We start from the raw sequence: 13,481 nt of genomic DNA on the forward strand, positions 1-13,481 counted from the left end.
TCTCCCCCACCCTGACTCACTTTCACCGGGCTGGGGCAGGGGGTTGGTTTATAGGAGGGGGTGAGGGCTCTGGCTGAGGGTGTGGGCTCCAGGGTGGGGCCAGAAACGAGGGGTTCAGGGTGCAGGAGGGAGCTCTGGGCTGGGGCAGGGGTGCACGAGAGGGTGAGGGCTCCAGTTCGGGGAGGGGGGGCAGCGGGGATGAAGGGTTTGGGGTGCAGGAGGGGGTTCCAGGTTGGGGCCGAGGGGTTTGGGGTCCGGGCTCCGGCCAGGCAGCGCTTACCTCAGGTGACTCCCAGAAGCAGCCAACATGTCCAGCTCCTAGGCAGAGGGCCCAGGGGGCTCTGCGCACTGCCTGCACCTGCAGGCGCCACCCCCGCAGCTCCCATTGACTGTGGTTCCTGGCCAATGGGTGCTATGGAGCTAGCACTTGGAGCTCCCATGCCTCCCCCCCCGAGCCTAGGAGCCGGACATGCCAGCCACTTCAGGGAGCCTGCCTTAGCCCTGCTGCACCACCAACCAGACTTTTAGTGGCCCAGTCAGCAGTCGAAAACCAGACGCCTGGCAACCTTAGAACACACTAAAAAAACACGGGCCTCTAAGTTATGAAGGGAAGTGGCTGAATGAGTACAAGTCATGTGTGATAACTTCAAAGCAGCAAAATTATAGGTAACTAATTTTCCCTTAACTTGAAGATATAAACAGTACAGGATTTTCATATTTGTAGTACAGTGATGTTAACAGATCTATGCTGACTTATACCAGCTAAGGAAATAGCCTAGGAGCTTTAAATTATGTATTACATTATGTATGTTTTCAAATTTTGATATGCATATACATTTTCTCTACACCAAGGATTAAAAACTGGTTTTATGAACACCGCATACAAAAAAATTCATTGCCATTGTAATGGAATTAGGAAAACAGACCTTATTAGTGCTCAATATTCTATTTGAAACTAAAAAGAAATACATACCACACATTGCAACTGATTTTGCCTCTTCAATTGATTGATGTTTGTCAGTTAACCGAGCTTTAGTCACTTTATGCTCATTTACCTCCTGTTCCAACCGCTGTTGTAACGTTTTGAGTTTATAGTTTAAATCTATTTCTAAGTTATTCTTTTCCTGCAAATCAGGACCAAAAAAAAAAAGCATGCTTTATTAAAGCAGAACTGTAAAAGAAAAAAAAAAATTTCTGGAGTATTTTACCAAGCCATCGAACAGGTCCACATTTCCTTTTCTTTTTTTTTTTTTTTTTTTTTTAAATAAAAGAAGGGTTACATTTCTGCTTATTCACAAGTCACAATATTAATAGGGTGTACTATACTATGCTTTTTTAGGTGTTTAAAAATGAGGCTTGAAGGAGAGGAAGGGGGTAATAAGACTTTGAAGAAAAAACACTTGTTTTATTCAGCAATCTATGAATTCATAAGGTAACAATAATTTCTCATGCTGTTTTTATGGATAGGTGTATGTAGGAGCAGGCTGCAATGGGCTCAAATGGGGGACCGGTGAGACAGCGCAAAACTAGGCTGGGATACCAAGGTGGGGTAGGGTCTTGTATTTGACGCTACACATTTTGAAGGCTCTTAAAGAATCTTTTTGTTAGTGCATAGGTAAATATGGAATGACTTATCTTGAGATGGAATGCAGTGATGGCAGCCAGGTGTACACAAACAGAGCTTGTGGACAGTCCTGCTCTTTTAAGTTATTCTAGAATGTAGTCTAGAATGAGTGACAAAGGAACATTCATTGCGAGGACATGTTTGGTGTTGCACCAAGTTTGGAATCTTTTCAATTTATTGAGATAAGTAAGATAAGTTTTATCATGCCTGCTACTTAAAAGAATCTTTTTTACCTCTTTTGAACAGGTCATCTCCAAATCCCGGAACCAAATTGGGTTGGAGGATTTGGCCTGTGTCTTAGAGAGGTGTGGAGTGAACTGTAGGATGATTAGTGGACAGACTGCCATTAACACAAGGTAAGGGTACCAAATCTGTTGTGGCCACGTTGGGGCTATGAGAATGACTGTGGCTCGTTCCACCTGTGTCTTGTGAAGCACTGTGAACAACAGGGGAAAGGGTGGGAAAGTGTAATGAGGAAGGCGTCCCCCAGGGACATTTGGCAGTTTTGGGCATGGTGAGTATATCTATACTTAGGAATTCCCAGAAGTTGAATATATGCTGCAGGTCTCTTGTGTCTAACTCCCACACATGGTATTGTGAGAATCTCTTGCTCAGTGAGTCCGCCGTTGTGTTCTGGTGTCCAGGTAAGTATGAAGCCAAGATGTTGATGTCGTGCTGGATACAATAGTTCCACAATTTTACTGCTTCCGAGCACAGTGATTGGGACTTTGCTCCCCCTTGTCTGTTGATATAGAACATGCAAGCGATCTTGTCCATCCTTACTCTTGTGGTCCTTTGTCTGACTAATGGTAGAATGTGTCAGCACATGTTGCGGACTGCACATAATTCTAGGAGGTTGATGTGCAACACAGATTCTGAAGACGACCACCTGCCTTGTACCATCTTAGATGTGCTTGCCAACCGAGTCGGAAGGCCTCCGTTGTGAATATGGCTGGTTACCACAATGTTTCTGAGGCAAGCAGAAGACACTGCCTGTCCCCGATGGAGCACACCTTGACTTTTGGAAGGAAAGGCTCGCCAGCCAGCTGATAGCAGGTAGAGATACATTCTGAGCCACTTCAGGATTTCCTGTGACAAGATAGCTTGGCCTTTTAATGTGCCCTATATGGCCACAAAGAGGCAGGGAGAGAGTCTAAAGGACTCATTCCTTTTGGGACAATTGAACACGACTCTGGAGATGCCAGAGGATGGAGCATCTTTTCTCCCTGTGAGGATTGCGACTTTCTGAAGAAGACTGGCAGGAAAATTGATTGATTCAAGTGAAATTCCAAGACTACCTTAGTTATGAATTTGGGGTATGGTTTCATCACCTTCCTGTGGAAGGATATGCAGGGTGGTCTGGCCATAAGACCTTGGAGCTTGCTAACTCTCTCTGCTGATGTAATGGCCACAAGAAGAAACATCCTGATGGTAAGACAATATACTGAGCACTCCAACAGCAGTTCAAAAGAAGGCTTTATAAGCTTTGAAAGGAGGACACTGAGGTCCCCTGTGGAAGTCGGTACTCTTACTGGAAAGAAAGTATGAAGGACCTTGAGGAAATTAAACAGTAGGGGTGTGAGAAGACAGAGTGCAACTGTACTAAAGTGTGACACGCCAATGTTGCAGTGAGATTAACTTCAAGGGAGTTAAATATCAGTCCCACATGTGCAAGAGCAGGATACAGTACAACATCTTTGGTATCGGCAGCTCCATTGGGTCAGTATTATTCTGAGTTGCCCAAATAGAGAATTTTTCCCATTTGGAGAAGTCAGTCAACCTTACGGATTGTTTCCTGCTCTGCGTAAGGATTTTCTGAACCTGTAGGGAACACCGTCTGTCAGTGTTGTTCAGCAAGTCAACATCCAGGCTGTCAGGTGCAAAGATTGCGTCTGAATGCATTGTCTGACTGAGGTTTGGTATATTACATTAGGGTAGGAAGGAAGATGTATGGGAAGCTGCTGGGACATCCAAAACGGTCTCAACCAATATAGGACTAGCACAATGATTGAGGCCCTATATTGTTGATCTTTGATATCCTGGAGACCAGGGGATACAGTACGATACCATACAGGAGTCCTCAAGAAGACTGAAACAGCAAGGCAATCGGCAGTTAGCCTGGACTCCCACCTTCCTTGAAGCAGAAGTTCTAGCACTTGGTATTGTCCCCTGTGGCAAACAAATGTGTGGCGGGAGTCTCCCACTGACAGAATATTGGGTCTAGTATGGATTTTTACACAGACCACTCATGGCTGGTTACCACATTTCTGCACTAAAAGTCTGCTAGGTCACTGCTGATCCCTGGAAAGTGTAGCACTAGTGGAGTCAGCCCCATGTTGATAATACCATTTCCACCATTGGATGGCTTCCAGCAGGAATGCTATACAGATAAGTCAGATGGCTCTTAGTTCCAAGGCACTCATGTGTAGGTTAAAATCATCATGAGACCAGGTATCTTACATTTGAACATGGTTCAGGTGGGCACTCCAACCCAGTTCCTATAGTGTCTGAGAAGCATCACTGTCCCCTTTTCTCATGTTCATTAGGACAAGCCACCAACAAAACTGTTGCTTGGCTTGAGGCAGGACCCATTGCTCACATGAGGTTTGGATGGGAAGTTCATGGACCTCAGTTATCATTGTAAAGGTGACAGGTAAAGTTTGGCAAGCAGCATCACGTACATGTATGTGGACATATCATCAAAGAGACCCAGACATATATGTCCTGTCGTTGCTGGTGTTGACTGTAGTTCATGCACTATGACTGATGGGAATAGAAACTGTCCTCTGGCAGGAAAGACTTTGCCAAATTGAAGTCAACTAGACCTCCTATGAACTCTATCATCTGCGATGGTACACAAGAGGACTTCTTCTAGTTCACCAGGTGTCCTAAGTGGGAGAACAGGAAGAGGACACAATCCAGGGACATTCTGGTCTCCTGCTGGGACCTGCTTCTGATCAGCCAGTCATCTTGATATAAACAGGCGTAAATTCCATGTTTTCTTAGGGTATGTCTACACTATGAAATTAGGTCAATTTAATAGAAGTCGATTTTTTAGAAATCAATTTGATGCAGTCGATTGTGTGTGACCCCACTACGCGCATTAAGTTGGCGGTGTGCGTCCACAGTACCCGAGGCTAGCGTCGACTTTCGGAGCGTTGCACTGTGGTAGCTATCCCACAGTTCCCGCAGTCTCCGCTGCCCACTGGAATTCTGGGTTGAGCTCCCAATGCCTGATGGGGCAAAAACATTGTCGTGGGTGGTTCTGGGTACATGTCGTCAGGCCACCCTTCCTCCCTCCCTCCATGAAAGCAACAGCAAAAAATCCTCTCTCACCTTTTTTCTTGGGTTACCCGTGCAGACGACATACCACGGCAAGCATGGAGCCCGCTCAGCTCACTGTCACCGTATGTCTCCTGGGTGCTGCTGGCAGACGCGGTACTGCAGTGCTACACAGCAGCATCCCCCTGCCTTGCGGACGGCAGACGGTACAATACAACTGCTAGCCGTCATCATCGTCCCATGGGTGCTCCTGACCGACCTTGGTTAGGTTGGTTGGGGGCGCCTGGGCAGACATGGGTGCTCCTGGCCGGCCTCTGTGAGGTCAGTCGGGAGCGCCTGGACAAAAATGGGAATGACTCCAGGTCATTCTCTTCTTTACGTTTCTTCTAATGGAGATTCAGTCCTGCCTGGAATATCATGCCAGCTGGAAGCTTCTGCCTCAGGCTGCTCTCCCATCGGCAGCACCGCGCAGTCGCACCTACCCCAGCCTACCCCTTGCTCCCATGGCGCATGAAGCCTGGACAGTAGTAAGGCGCAGTTCAACTATAGACTGACCAAATGCATAATGGTGGTAGAATGTGCATTTGGATGTTTAAAAGCTCGCTGGCGCAGTTTACTGACTCGGTTAGACCTCAGCGAAACCAATATTCCCATCGTTATTACTGCTTGCTGTGTGCTCCACAATATCTGTGAGAGTAAGGGGGAGATGTTTATGGCGGGGTGAGAGGTTCAGGCAAATTGCCTGGCCGCTGATTACACGCAGCCAGACACCAGGGTGGTTAGAAGAGCACAGCAGGGTGCACTGTGCATAAGAGAAGCTTTGAAAACCAGTTTCATCACTGGCCAGGCTACGGTGTGAAAGTTCTGTTTGTTCCTCCTTGATTAAAACCCGCCCCCTTGGTTCACTCTACTTCCCTGTAAGCCAACCACCCTCCCCTCCCGCCTTTGATCTCCGCTTGCAGAGGCAATAAAGTCATTGCTGTTTCAAATTCATGCATTCTTTATTCATTCGTCCCACAAATGGGGGGATAACTGCCAACGTAGCCCGGGAGGGGTGGGGGAGTTGTAGAGGCACCCCCTAGATTGGTACGCAGCTCATCATAGAAGCGACATGTCTGGGGCTCTGACCCGGAGCGGCCGTTTGCCTCTCTGGTTCTTTGGTAGGCTTCATGCGGGACTGCTGCGGGTCCCTGTTATAACCTCTGTCCTTCATGCCCTTGGAGATTTTTTCAAATATTGCGGCATTTCGTCTTTTGGAACGGAGTTCGGATAGCATGGATTCGACTCCCCATACAGCGATCAGATCCAGTACCTCCCGTTGGGTCCATGCTGGAGCTCTTTTGTGATTTGGGACTCCATGGTCACCTGTGCTGATGAGCTTTGCATGGTCACCTGTGCTGATCAGCTCGCTACGCTGGCCAAACAGGAAATGAAATTTAAAAGTTTGCGGGACTTTTCCTGTCTACCTGGCCAGTGCATCTGAGTTGAGAGTGCTGTCCAGAGCGGTCACAATGGAGCACTCTGGGATAGCTCCCGGAGGCCAATACCGTCGCAATGCATCCACACTACCCCAATTTCGACCCAGCAGGGTCAATTTCAGCGCTAATCCCCTCGTCAGGGAGGAGTACAGAAATCGATTTTAAGAGCCCTGTAAGTCGACAAAAATGGCTTCGTCGTGTGGACGGGTGCAGGGTTAAATCGATCTAATGCTGCTAAATTCAACCTAAACTCATAGTGTAGACCAGGGCTTAGACATGCTGCCATTACAGCTAGGAAGTTGGTGAAAACTCTCAGTGCCATGGTGAGTGTGAAGGCCAAAACCCTGAACTGGGAATAGTTGGCCCCCACTGTTAACCTTAGGCACTTCTGATGGGCCAGATGGATGGCAATACGTAAGTACATCATCCTGGAAGTCGAGAGCCACAAACCAATCTAGAGCTTGGAGCAATGCAGGCAGCCATTACCATCCTGAGACTGAGTATGTATTTGTTGAGTCTCCTCAGGTCTAGGGTAAAAGTCCAGTCTCACCCAGGAGGCACATGCGTGCCTGCAGTGGGATCCACACTGACACATTTGAAGAAGCTGTGATTTATTTACACAATACAAAATAATTTAATACAGTGGAGTCGCATCATAGGCGCATTTAACTTACGCGATTTTAACTATACGCGCTCGGCAAAACAAAACGGGAGAAAAACAACCATCTAAATACTGTACCTGTAGTGCAGGCGATTCCGCCCGCCATTCCACTCAATGAGCGTTTGACTATACGCGATTTTCACCTTATGCGCGGACTTCAGAACCTAATCCCCGTGAAAGATGCAACTCCCCTGTACATGATCATATTCTGACCACAACCAGCAAGCTAACATTAGCATTGTTTTGAATTATGTATTAATTACCTTACCTTTTCACAATGATTAAGTGAGTCTCGTGCCTGTTTTCTTTCCGCTTCCACTCTTTCAAGATTATTTTTAAGATTTTTTACCTCTTCTTGTAAAGATGTAATCCGAGCTAGCAAAAACAAGTTAAAAATAGCTCAATTTCAGCTACTATGTCTAGATGCAGAAGCAGGACTTTGATTTTATTTTGTCCAACTGCTAATGTATAGATGTTTCCTTTCATTAATATAAGTCCTGTTACAACATACAACAGCCACATTTTCTGATAACATTAACTCTGCTGAAGTCTTATCATGGGTAGATACAACATATAACACAATGGATCCCCAATCTCAGTTGGGGCCTCAAGGTGCTATTGCAGTACATAAACAATTAAAATAACCTGCACTGGAGAGGTCCTCCAGAGAAAGAGGAATTATTTTTACCCTACTGATCACGCCACAAAAGCAAAGGCTCTCCTCCAGCCTTGAGTTTGAAACAGCTTGCCCCACACCGTATGCAGCTACTTTAGTGTACTATTAAACTGAAGACTTTAAAACAGAAACACTAAGACATTAAGTTAAGTTTCCAACTGCAACTGTAATTTGGTTTCTTGTATTACTCTAGGTGTTAAATGTTATACCTTATAAACAGAATGTATGCAACATAGCTCACAAGTATGTCAGACTATCTAGAACTCTGCACGCTTAGCATAGTTTTTTTTAAAACCTAAAATGTCCTAGGAATTTCCAGATGATAAAATGATTTGAAAAAGAAAACACGTCTTCTTCCAGAATGTTTCCAAACACTTCAATGCTGTGCTTAGTTGTCAAACATTTTCTTGTTAAAAATTGGCAATAGCGTGTGCAAATTTCACGTGGAACTCTCTGGCTAGATACCAGCAGAACATCCTGTTCTATACACTTTAGGAACTCTGAAGAAGATTACCCTTTCATGCACGCCTAAAGAGCTGTGTAGCTCTAACACTGCATCAGTTAGGTTTGCTCCACCACACCTTACAAACTGTAAAGGAGACCTTCCCTCTTGTCCCTTTGTACTCTGACTTCTTTAAATATATTTCTTTTTCTTCATATTGGATAAACTGCCCTCTCACACAGTTACCCCAGTGGCAATCTAGAGTAATTAATCTGAAATGGATTTATCCTATTAAGTTGTCTCAGTGGCTAAGCAAGTTGTCACTTGGCTGTCATGGTGGCTGTCACCTTGGGTTAGAGAATCTCATATTTCTCTTAAACACACAACTCTTTAAACTGCATGGAACTTTCTGATATTTTCACCTCTCAAACACCTGAAAAGAAAGGGTGGATTACAATGGAAACTATTCTGCATCTTAACTATAGTGGTTGTTACCACTCCTGCTAGAACAGGGTTCGGCAACCTACGGCACACGAGCTGATTCTGAGTGGCACGCTGCCTGTCCGGTGAGAGGAGGAGGAGGAGGAGGGGTCGGAATGCACCACGCTGTGGGAAGAAGGGGGAGGAGGGAAGCTTGGCTGCCGCAGGACCAAGCTTCTACCTCCTGCCCTTGCAGGGGAGAGCGGTGGGGGAGGTCCCGCCCCCCCACCCCACTCAGCCCCCCCGCCCACCACTCTCCCCTGCGGGGGCAGGAGGCAGAAACTTGGTCCTGCGGCAGCCACGCCCCCCCCCCCCCCCCGTTTCTTCCGACAACGTGGTGCATTCCGGCCCCTCCTCCTCCTCCTCCCTCTTCTCCCTGCCGCCGACGGCCCTTGCGAGGGGGAGCCGAGCCGAGCAGCAGCGTGCTCCCCGGTCCACAGAGGAGGCAGAGAGAGGTAGGGATGGAGCCTGGGGGAAGGGGGAGGAATAGGGCATATCCCTCCCAGCCCCCTGCCATGAGCCGCTCAGGGCAGGGGGCTGGGAGCACCCCCATGAGCCGAGCACCCCAGCCCTCTGCCCTGACCTCCCCCCAACACCCTCCAGCTCTCTGCCCTGCACCCCCACACCCCCCCAGCCTTCTGCCCTGCACCCCCCACACACACCCCAGCCCTCTGCCCTGCACCCCCCACACCCTCCCCCCAGCCCTCTGCACTGACCTCGAGTCACCCCCAACACCCAGCCTTCTGCCCTGCACCTCCACACACACCCCAGCCCTCTGCCCTGACCTCGAGTCGCCCCGCTCAGCCCGCTGCAGGCCTAGGTGAACAGAACCCCAGGCTGGAAGCGGGCTGAGCAGGCTGGCGGCGTAAGATCAGCATTTTAATTTAATTTTAAAGGAAGCTTCTTAAACATTTTGAAAACCTTGTTTACTTTACATACAACAATAGTTTAGTTATATAATATAGACTTATAGAGCGAGACCTTCTAAAAAACGTTAACATGTATTACCGGCACGCGAAACCTTAAATTAAAGTGAATAAATGAAGACTCGGCACACCACTTCTGAAAGGTTGCCTACCCCTGTGCTAGAACATTGTTGCTGTAAAACCTTAATACATGCCAAAAAGAAAAACTTACTCCTTAACTCTAAGGATCAAGTAGAATACCCACTCTGCTTCAAAGTGAATTGTGCCTTTGGATAGGGTACAGTATTACCTCTGCTGTGTCAGTGTCCCAGAATCCATGAACATTGCTCTAAAGGGGTTAATATCCACAGCTGAAGAAAAATCATGTTGGAGGAGGGGAAGGGGAAATTGCTGTTATCCGCAATACTGCTTTCCCTCTCATCCCCAAAACTCAATCACACAGGAATTATGTACCTGAGTTAATACTGAATTGGTAAGACATTTGGTACCTTAAACTGTATTTACAAATTTTCCCAAGTATTAGTCCTCTAGGGATACGCAATTCATATGTTGATTACTGCTCTGCTACACTAAATGAATAGAATTAAACTCCTTGAAAAAAGCTGGTACATCTTTTTCAAGCTTTACACAATGGTACAGAGCAGCAAAGTGAAGTTATGAAAATAGATTTTTGTAAGAATAAATATTTACTGCAACATTAAAAAACTACACAAGCATGGAATGGTTACCTTGTAAATCTCCAATCATTTCAGATCCATGACTTCTGTCCCGTCGTTCTGCTTCCAATGCTGCTTGCAATTGATAATAGTCCTTTTCCACTTCCAATTTTGTGCTCTCTAGAACTCTGCATCTTTCCTGAAGTTCTCTATTTAGTGATTCTAACTGGCTTATGGACTTGCTCATTTCTGTATGACTCTTTCTCAATCTTGCTGCTGTATCTGATTCTGTCCTTAGTAAGTCATTGGCTTCTTCTAGCTGTTAGAAGAAGAAAAGTCGACTCCCATTCAAAGTGCAATAATTAACAGATTCAGCTTTGTTACATTTATGTAATCAATACTATATGACAAATTTGAAGAAACAATGAAAACACTGAACAGCAATCACTTACTTGCTTTTGTAACTGTGTCATCTTCTCATTTGTAGTTTGTGAATGCTGGCTAATTTTTTTCAAGTCTTCTAACTGATCTTTTAAGGTGGACACTAGAGACAGAAATGAATATGGAATTCAATTTTCCTAGCAGATCAGAACAGAAAATCTTTGTGACATTACTAGATATTTCTACATGAGGCCAAATTTTGTTCTTGAATTATATACACCTGTCTCACTCAAATCACTAGGGGCTCCACATGCATACATCTAAGGGCAGAATTTGATACTTCAAATATCAAAAACAGAAATGGCTACTTTCCTGTGATAATTATGACAATCTTTTTGTTAATCAGTATTTCAAGAAAAAAAATCTATTCTAAAACGCTTCAAATGCTAAAAAGGTAAATTATTCATAAAACTGTATAGTAGCATACACGCCAACATTTCTAGCACATGGGTAACATTGCTTACCTTCATTTTCTACATTTCGTCTTCTTTCATTCTCCTGTTCAACTTTTCTTTGGTATTCATTTATTTTATGTTGCAGCAGCATCTTTTCCTTCTCAGTCTGAGATACTGTTGATTCTAAATTTTTTCTTTGATTTCCCTGAAATTATAATAAACACTGGTATTTTCCATTTACATTTTACAGAATGAGCCTACAAACTTTTTTTTAATTCTCTTGTTCTGTAAGTAGTCTCATTGACTTCAATGGTGAAATCTTGGCTCAACTGAAGCCAGTAGGGCCAGGATTTCACCCAGTGAGACTACCGATATGATCAGGAGGTTTGCAGAATAGAGCCTAATAATTCCCAACATCACTTTTGAAGTTTGTCTCTAATTAAATCTTCCAAAGCACTGCAATAACTGTATTTAACACAAAAGCAAAAATTACCTGTTTACAGTAACTCCTCGCTTAACGTTGTAGTTATGATCCTGAAAAATGCGACTTTAAGCGAAACAATGTTAAGTAAATCCAATTTCCCCATAAGAATTAATGTAAATGGGGGGGGTTAGGTTCCAGGGAAATTTTTTTCACCAGACAAAAAACATATATATATATACACACACACACACACACACATATATATATATATATATACACACACACACACACACACACACACACAGTATAAGTTTTAAACAAACAATTTAATACTGTACACAGCAATGATGATTGTGAAGCTTGGTTGAGGTGGTGAAGTTAGAGGGTGGAATATTTCCTGGGGAATGCCTTACTGCTAAATGATGAACTAGCATTCGGCTGAGCCCTCAAGGGTTAACACGTTGTTAATGTAGCCTCACACTCTACAAGGCAGCACAAATGGAGGGAGGGGAGACAGCATGGCAGATAGAGACACACGCCCTGTGTGGGGGGGAGGGGGTGGGAGAGAGAGAGGAGTATTGCCCCTTTAAGTATGCTGACCCCACTCTAAGTTCATTGCCTTTAAAAAAATCAGGAAGTTAGCTCTCTCCATCCTGTCCCCATCCTGCTCTATATGGAGAAAGGGTAAGCAGGGGGGCAGGAGGACACCCTGACGTTAGCCCCCCTCTTTCCCCCTCCCCTGCACAGCAAGCAGGAGGCTCCTGGGAGCAGCTCCAAGGCAGAGGGCGGGAGCAGCACATGGCAGTGGGGGGAGGGACAACTGAACTGCTGGCAACTGGTAACCTGCTGGGTGGCTGCTGCACAGGGAACTTATGGGAGCGGGGAGCTGATAGGGGGGCTGACGGTCCACCCTGGTTCCAAGCCCCCACCAGCTAGCTCCAACAGGCTGTTCTTCCTGAAAGCAGTGGACAAAGCAGGCGGTTGCCAAACAACGTTATAAGGCAGCATTGCACAACTTTAAACAAGCATGTTCCCTAATTGATCAGCAACATAACAACGAAACAACGTTAACCGGGACGACTTTAAGTGAGGAGTTACTGTATTAGGTTTATGAATACTACAATATAATGATGTGCTAGAGGATTATCTGCACACTGATTTTTAGAAATCTAGCTAATTTTGAAAAATTATATTGAATATTCTGAAGAACAAGGCTAAACAGAGTTCAGCACAGGATTTGAAATGCAGGAAAGTAGTTTTGAATTGTAGAGGCAAAAAAAAGTATTTTAAAATTCTAAAATTACATTTTGCACTTTCATAACAAACATGGCCAAGATGATTTGTGTTTTGGAACGTGGAGATTTATTCTCAAATTTAAATTGGAGTGCAAATTTTTACAGGAAAATTATAACCTCTAGCAGTATGAGGAGTACACTGATCAACTCAACATAGTTAAAAATTCTGTGATTCAGAAAACACAAACTTACCTCTTCATCCAGTTCCTTCATTAGCTTGTCTAGTTTTATGTTTGAAGTCCTATAAATAATGAATTATTTTAATATGTAAATGATTAAGATCTTATTTTACATGCCTGGCATTTCAATATTTAAACTATTTAAGACCATTATTTAAAAAATGCTTACTATGTGCATGCCACTTCATCCTAAAACCAACATTTTAAACTGAAGAATGCCACCAATCAACATAAAGTAGTTTATAATAGCACAATCATCAAATGTATTGACTGGAGGCAATGTGTGTCAAAAATGGTAAGGGTCAAATTCTGTCCCTAAATCCACAAAAAGGTGCAGAGTAAGAGGTTTCTATAACTAGTAAATGTTGGTCAACATATATTCTGCCATTCTCTAGAAAGAATGGCTCCAGTTGTGCACATCCCACATCTCTAAGAATGTGGATCTCCAAAAGTGATCAATTACCCATACAAATATGTCCATATCATATATAAAGATATCTACATGCTATTACCACACAAAAA

The 13,481-nt window shown here is 44.6% G+C and overlaps 1 protein-coding gene across 2 annotated transcripts in view; it reads right to left on the reverse strand.

The window, feature by feature from the left end:
• Positions 1-13,481, reverse strand: part of ROCK1 (Rho associated coiled-coil containing protein kinase 1) — a 178,554-nt gene that overhangs the window by 57,824 nt on the left and 107,249 nt on the right. For both annotated transcript variants that reach the window (XM_024210773.3, XM_024210772.3), the window contains exons 13-18: positions 12,973-13,021; positions 11,131-11,266; positions 10,678-10,769; positions 10,298-10,544; positions 7,314-7,420; positions 974-1,124 (exon numbers count right to left, since the gene is read on the reverse strand). In XM_024210773.3, coding sequence (XP_024066541.2) covers positions 974-1,124; positions 7,314-7,420; positions 10,298-10,544; positions 10,678-10,769; positions 11,131-11,266; positions 12,973-13,021 — 782 coding nt within the window. The remainder of the gene's footprint in view (positions 1-973; positions 1,125-7,313; positions 7,421-10,297; positions 10,545-10,677; positions 10,770-11,130; positions 11,267-12,972; positions 13,022-13,481) is intronic.

The sequence above is a fragment of the Terrapene carolina genome, unplaced genomic scaffold (genome assembly GCF_002925995.2).
Source record: "Terrapene carolina triunguis isolate 2854851 unplaced genomic scaffold, T_m_triunguis-2.0 Scaffold58, whole genome shotgun sequence".
Taxonomy (NCBI): Eukaryota; Metazoa; Chordata; order Testudines; family Emydidae; genus Terrapene; species Terrapene triunguis.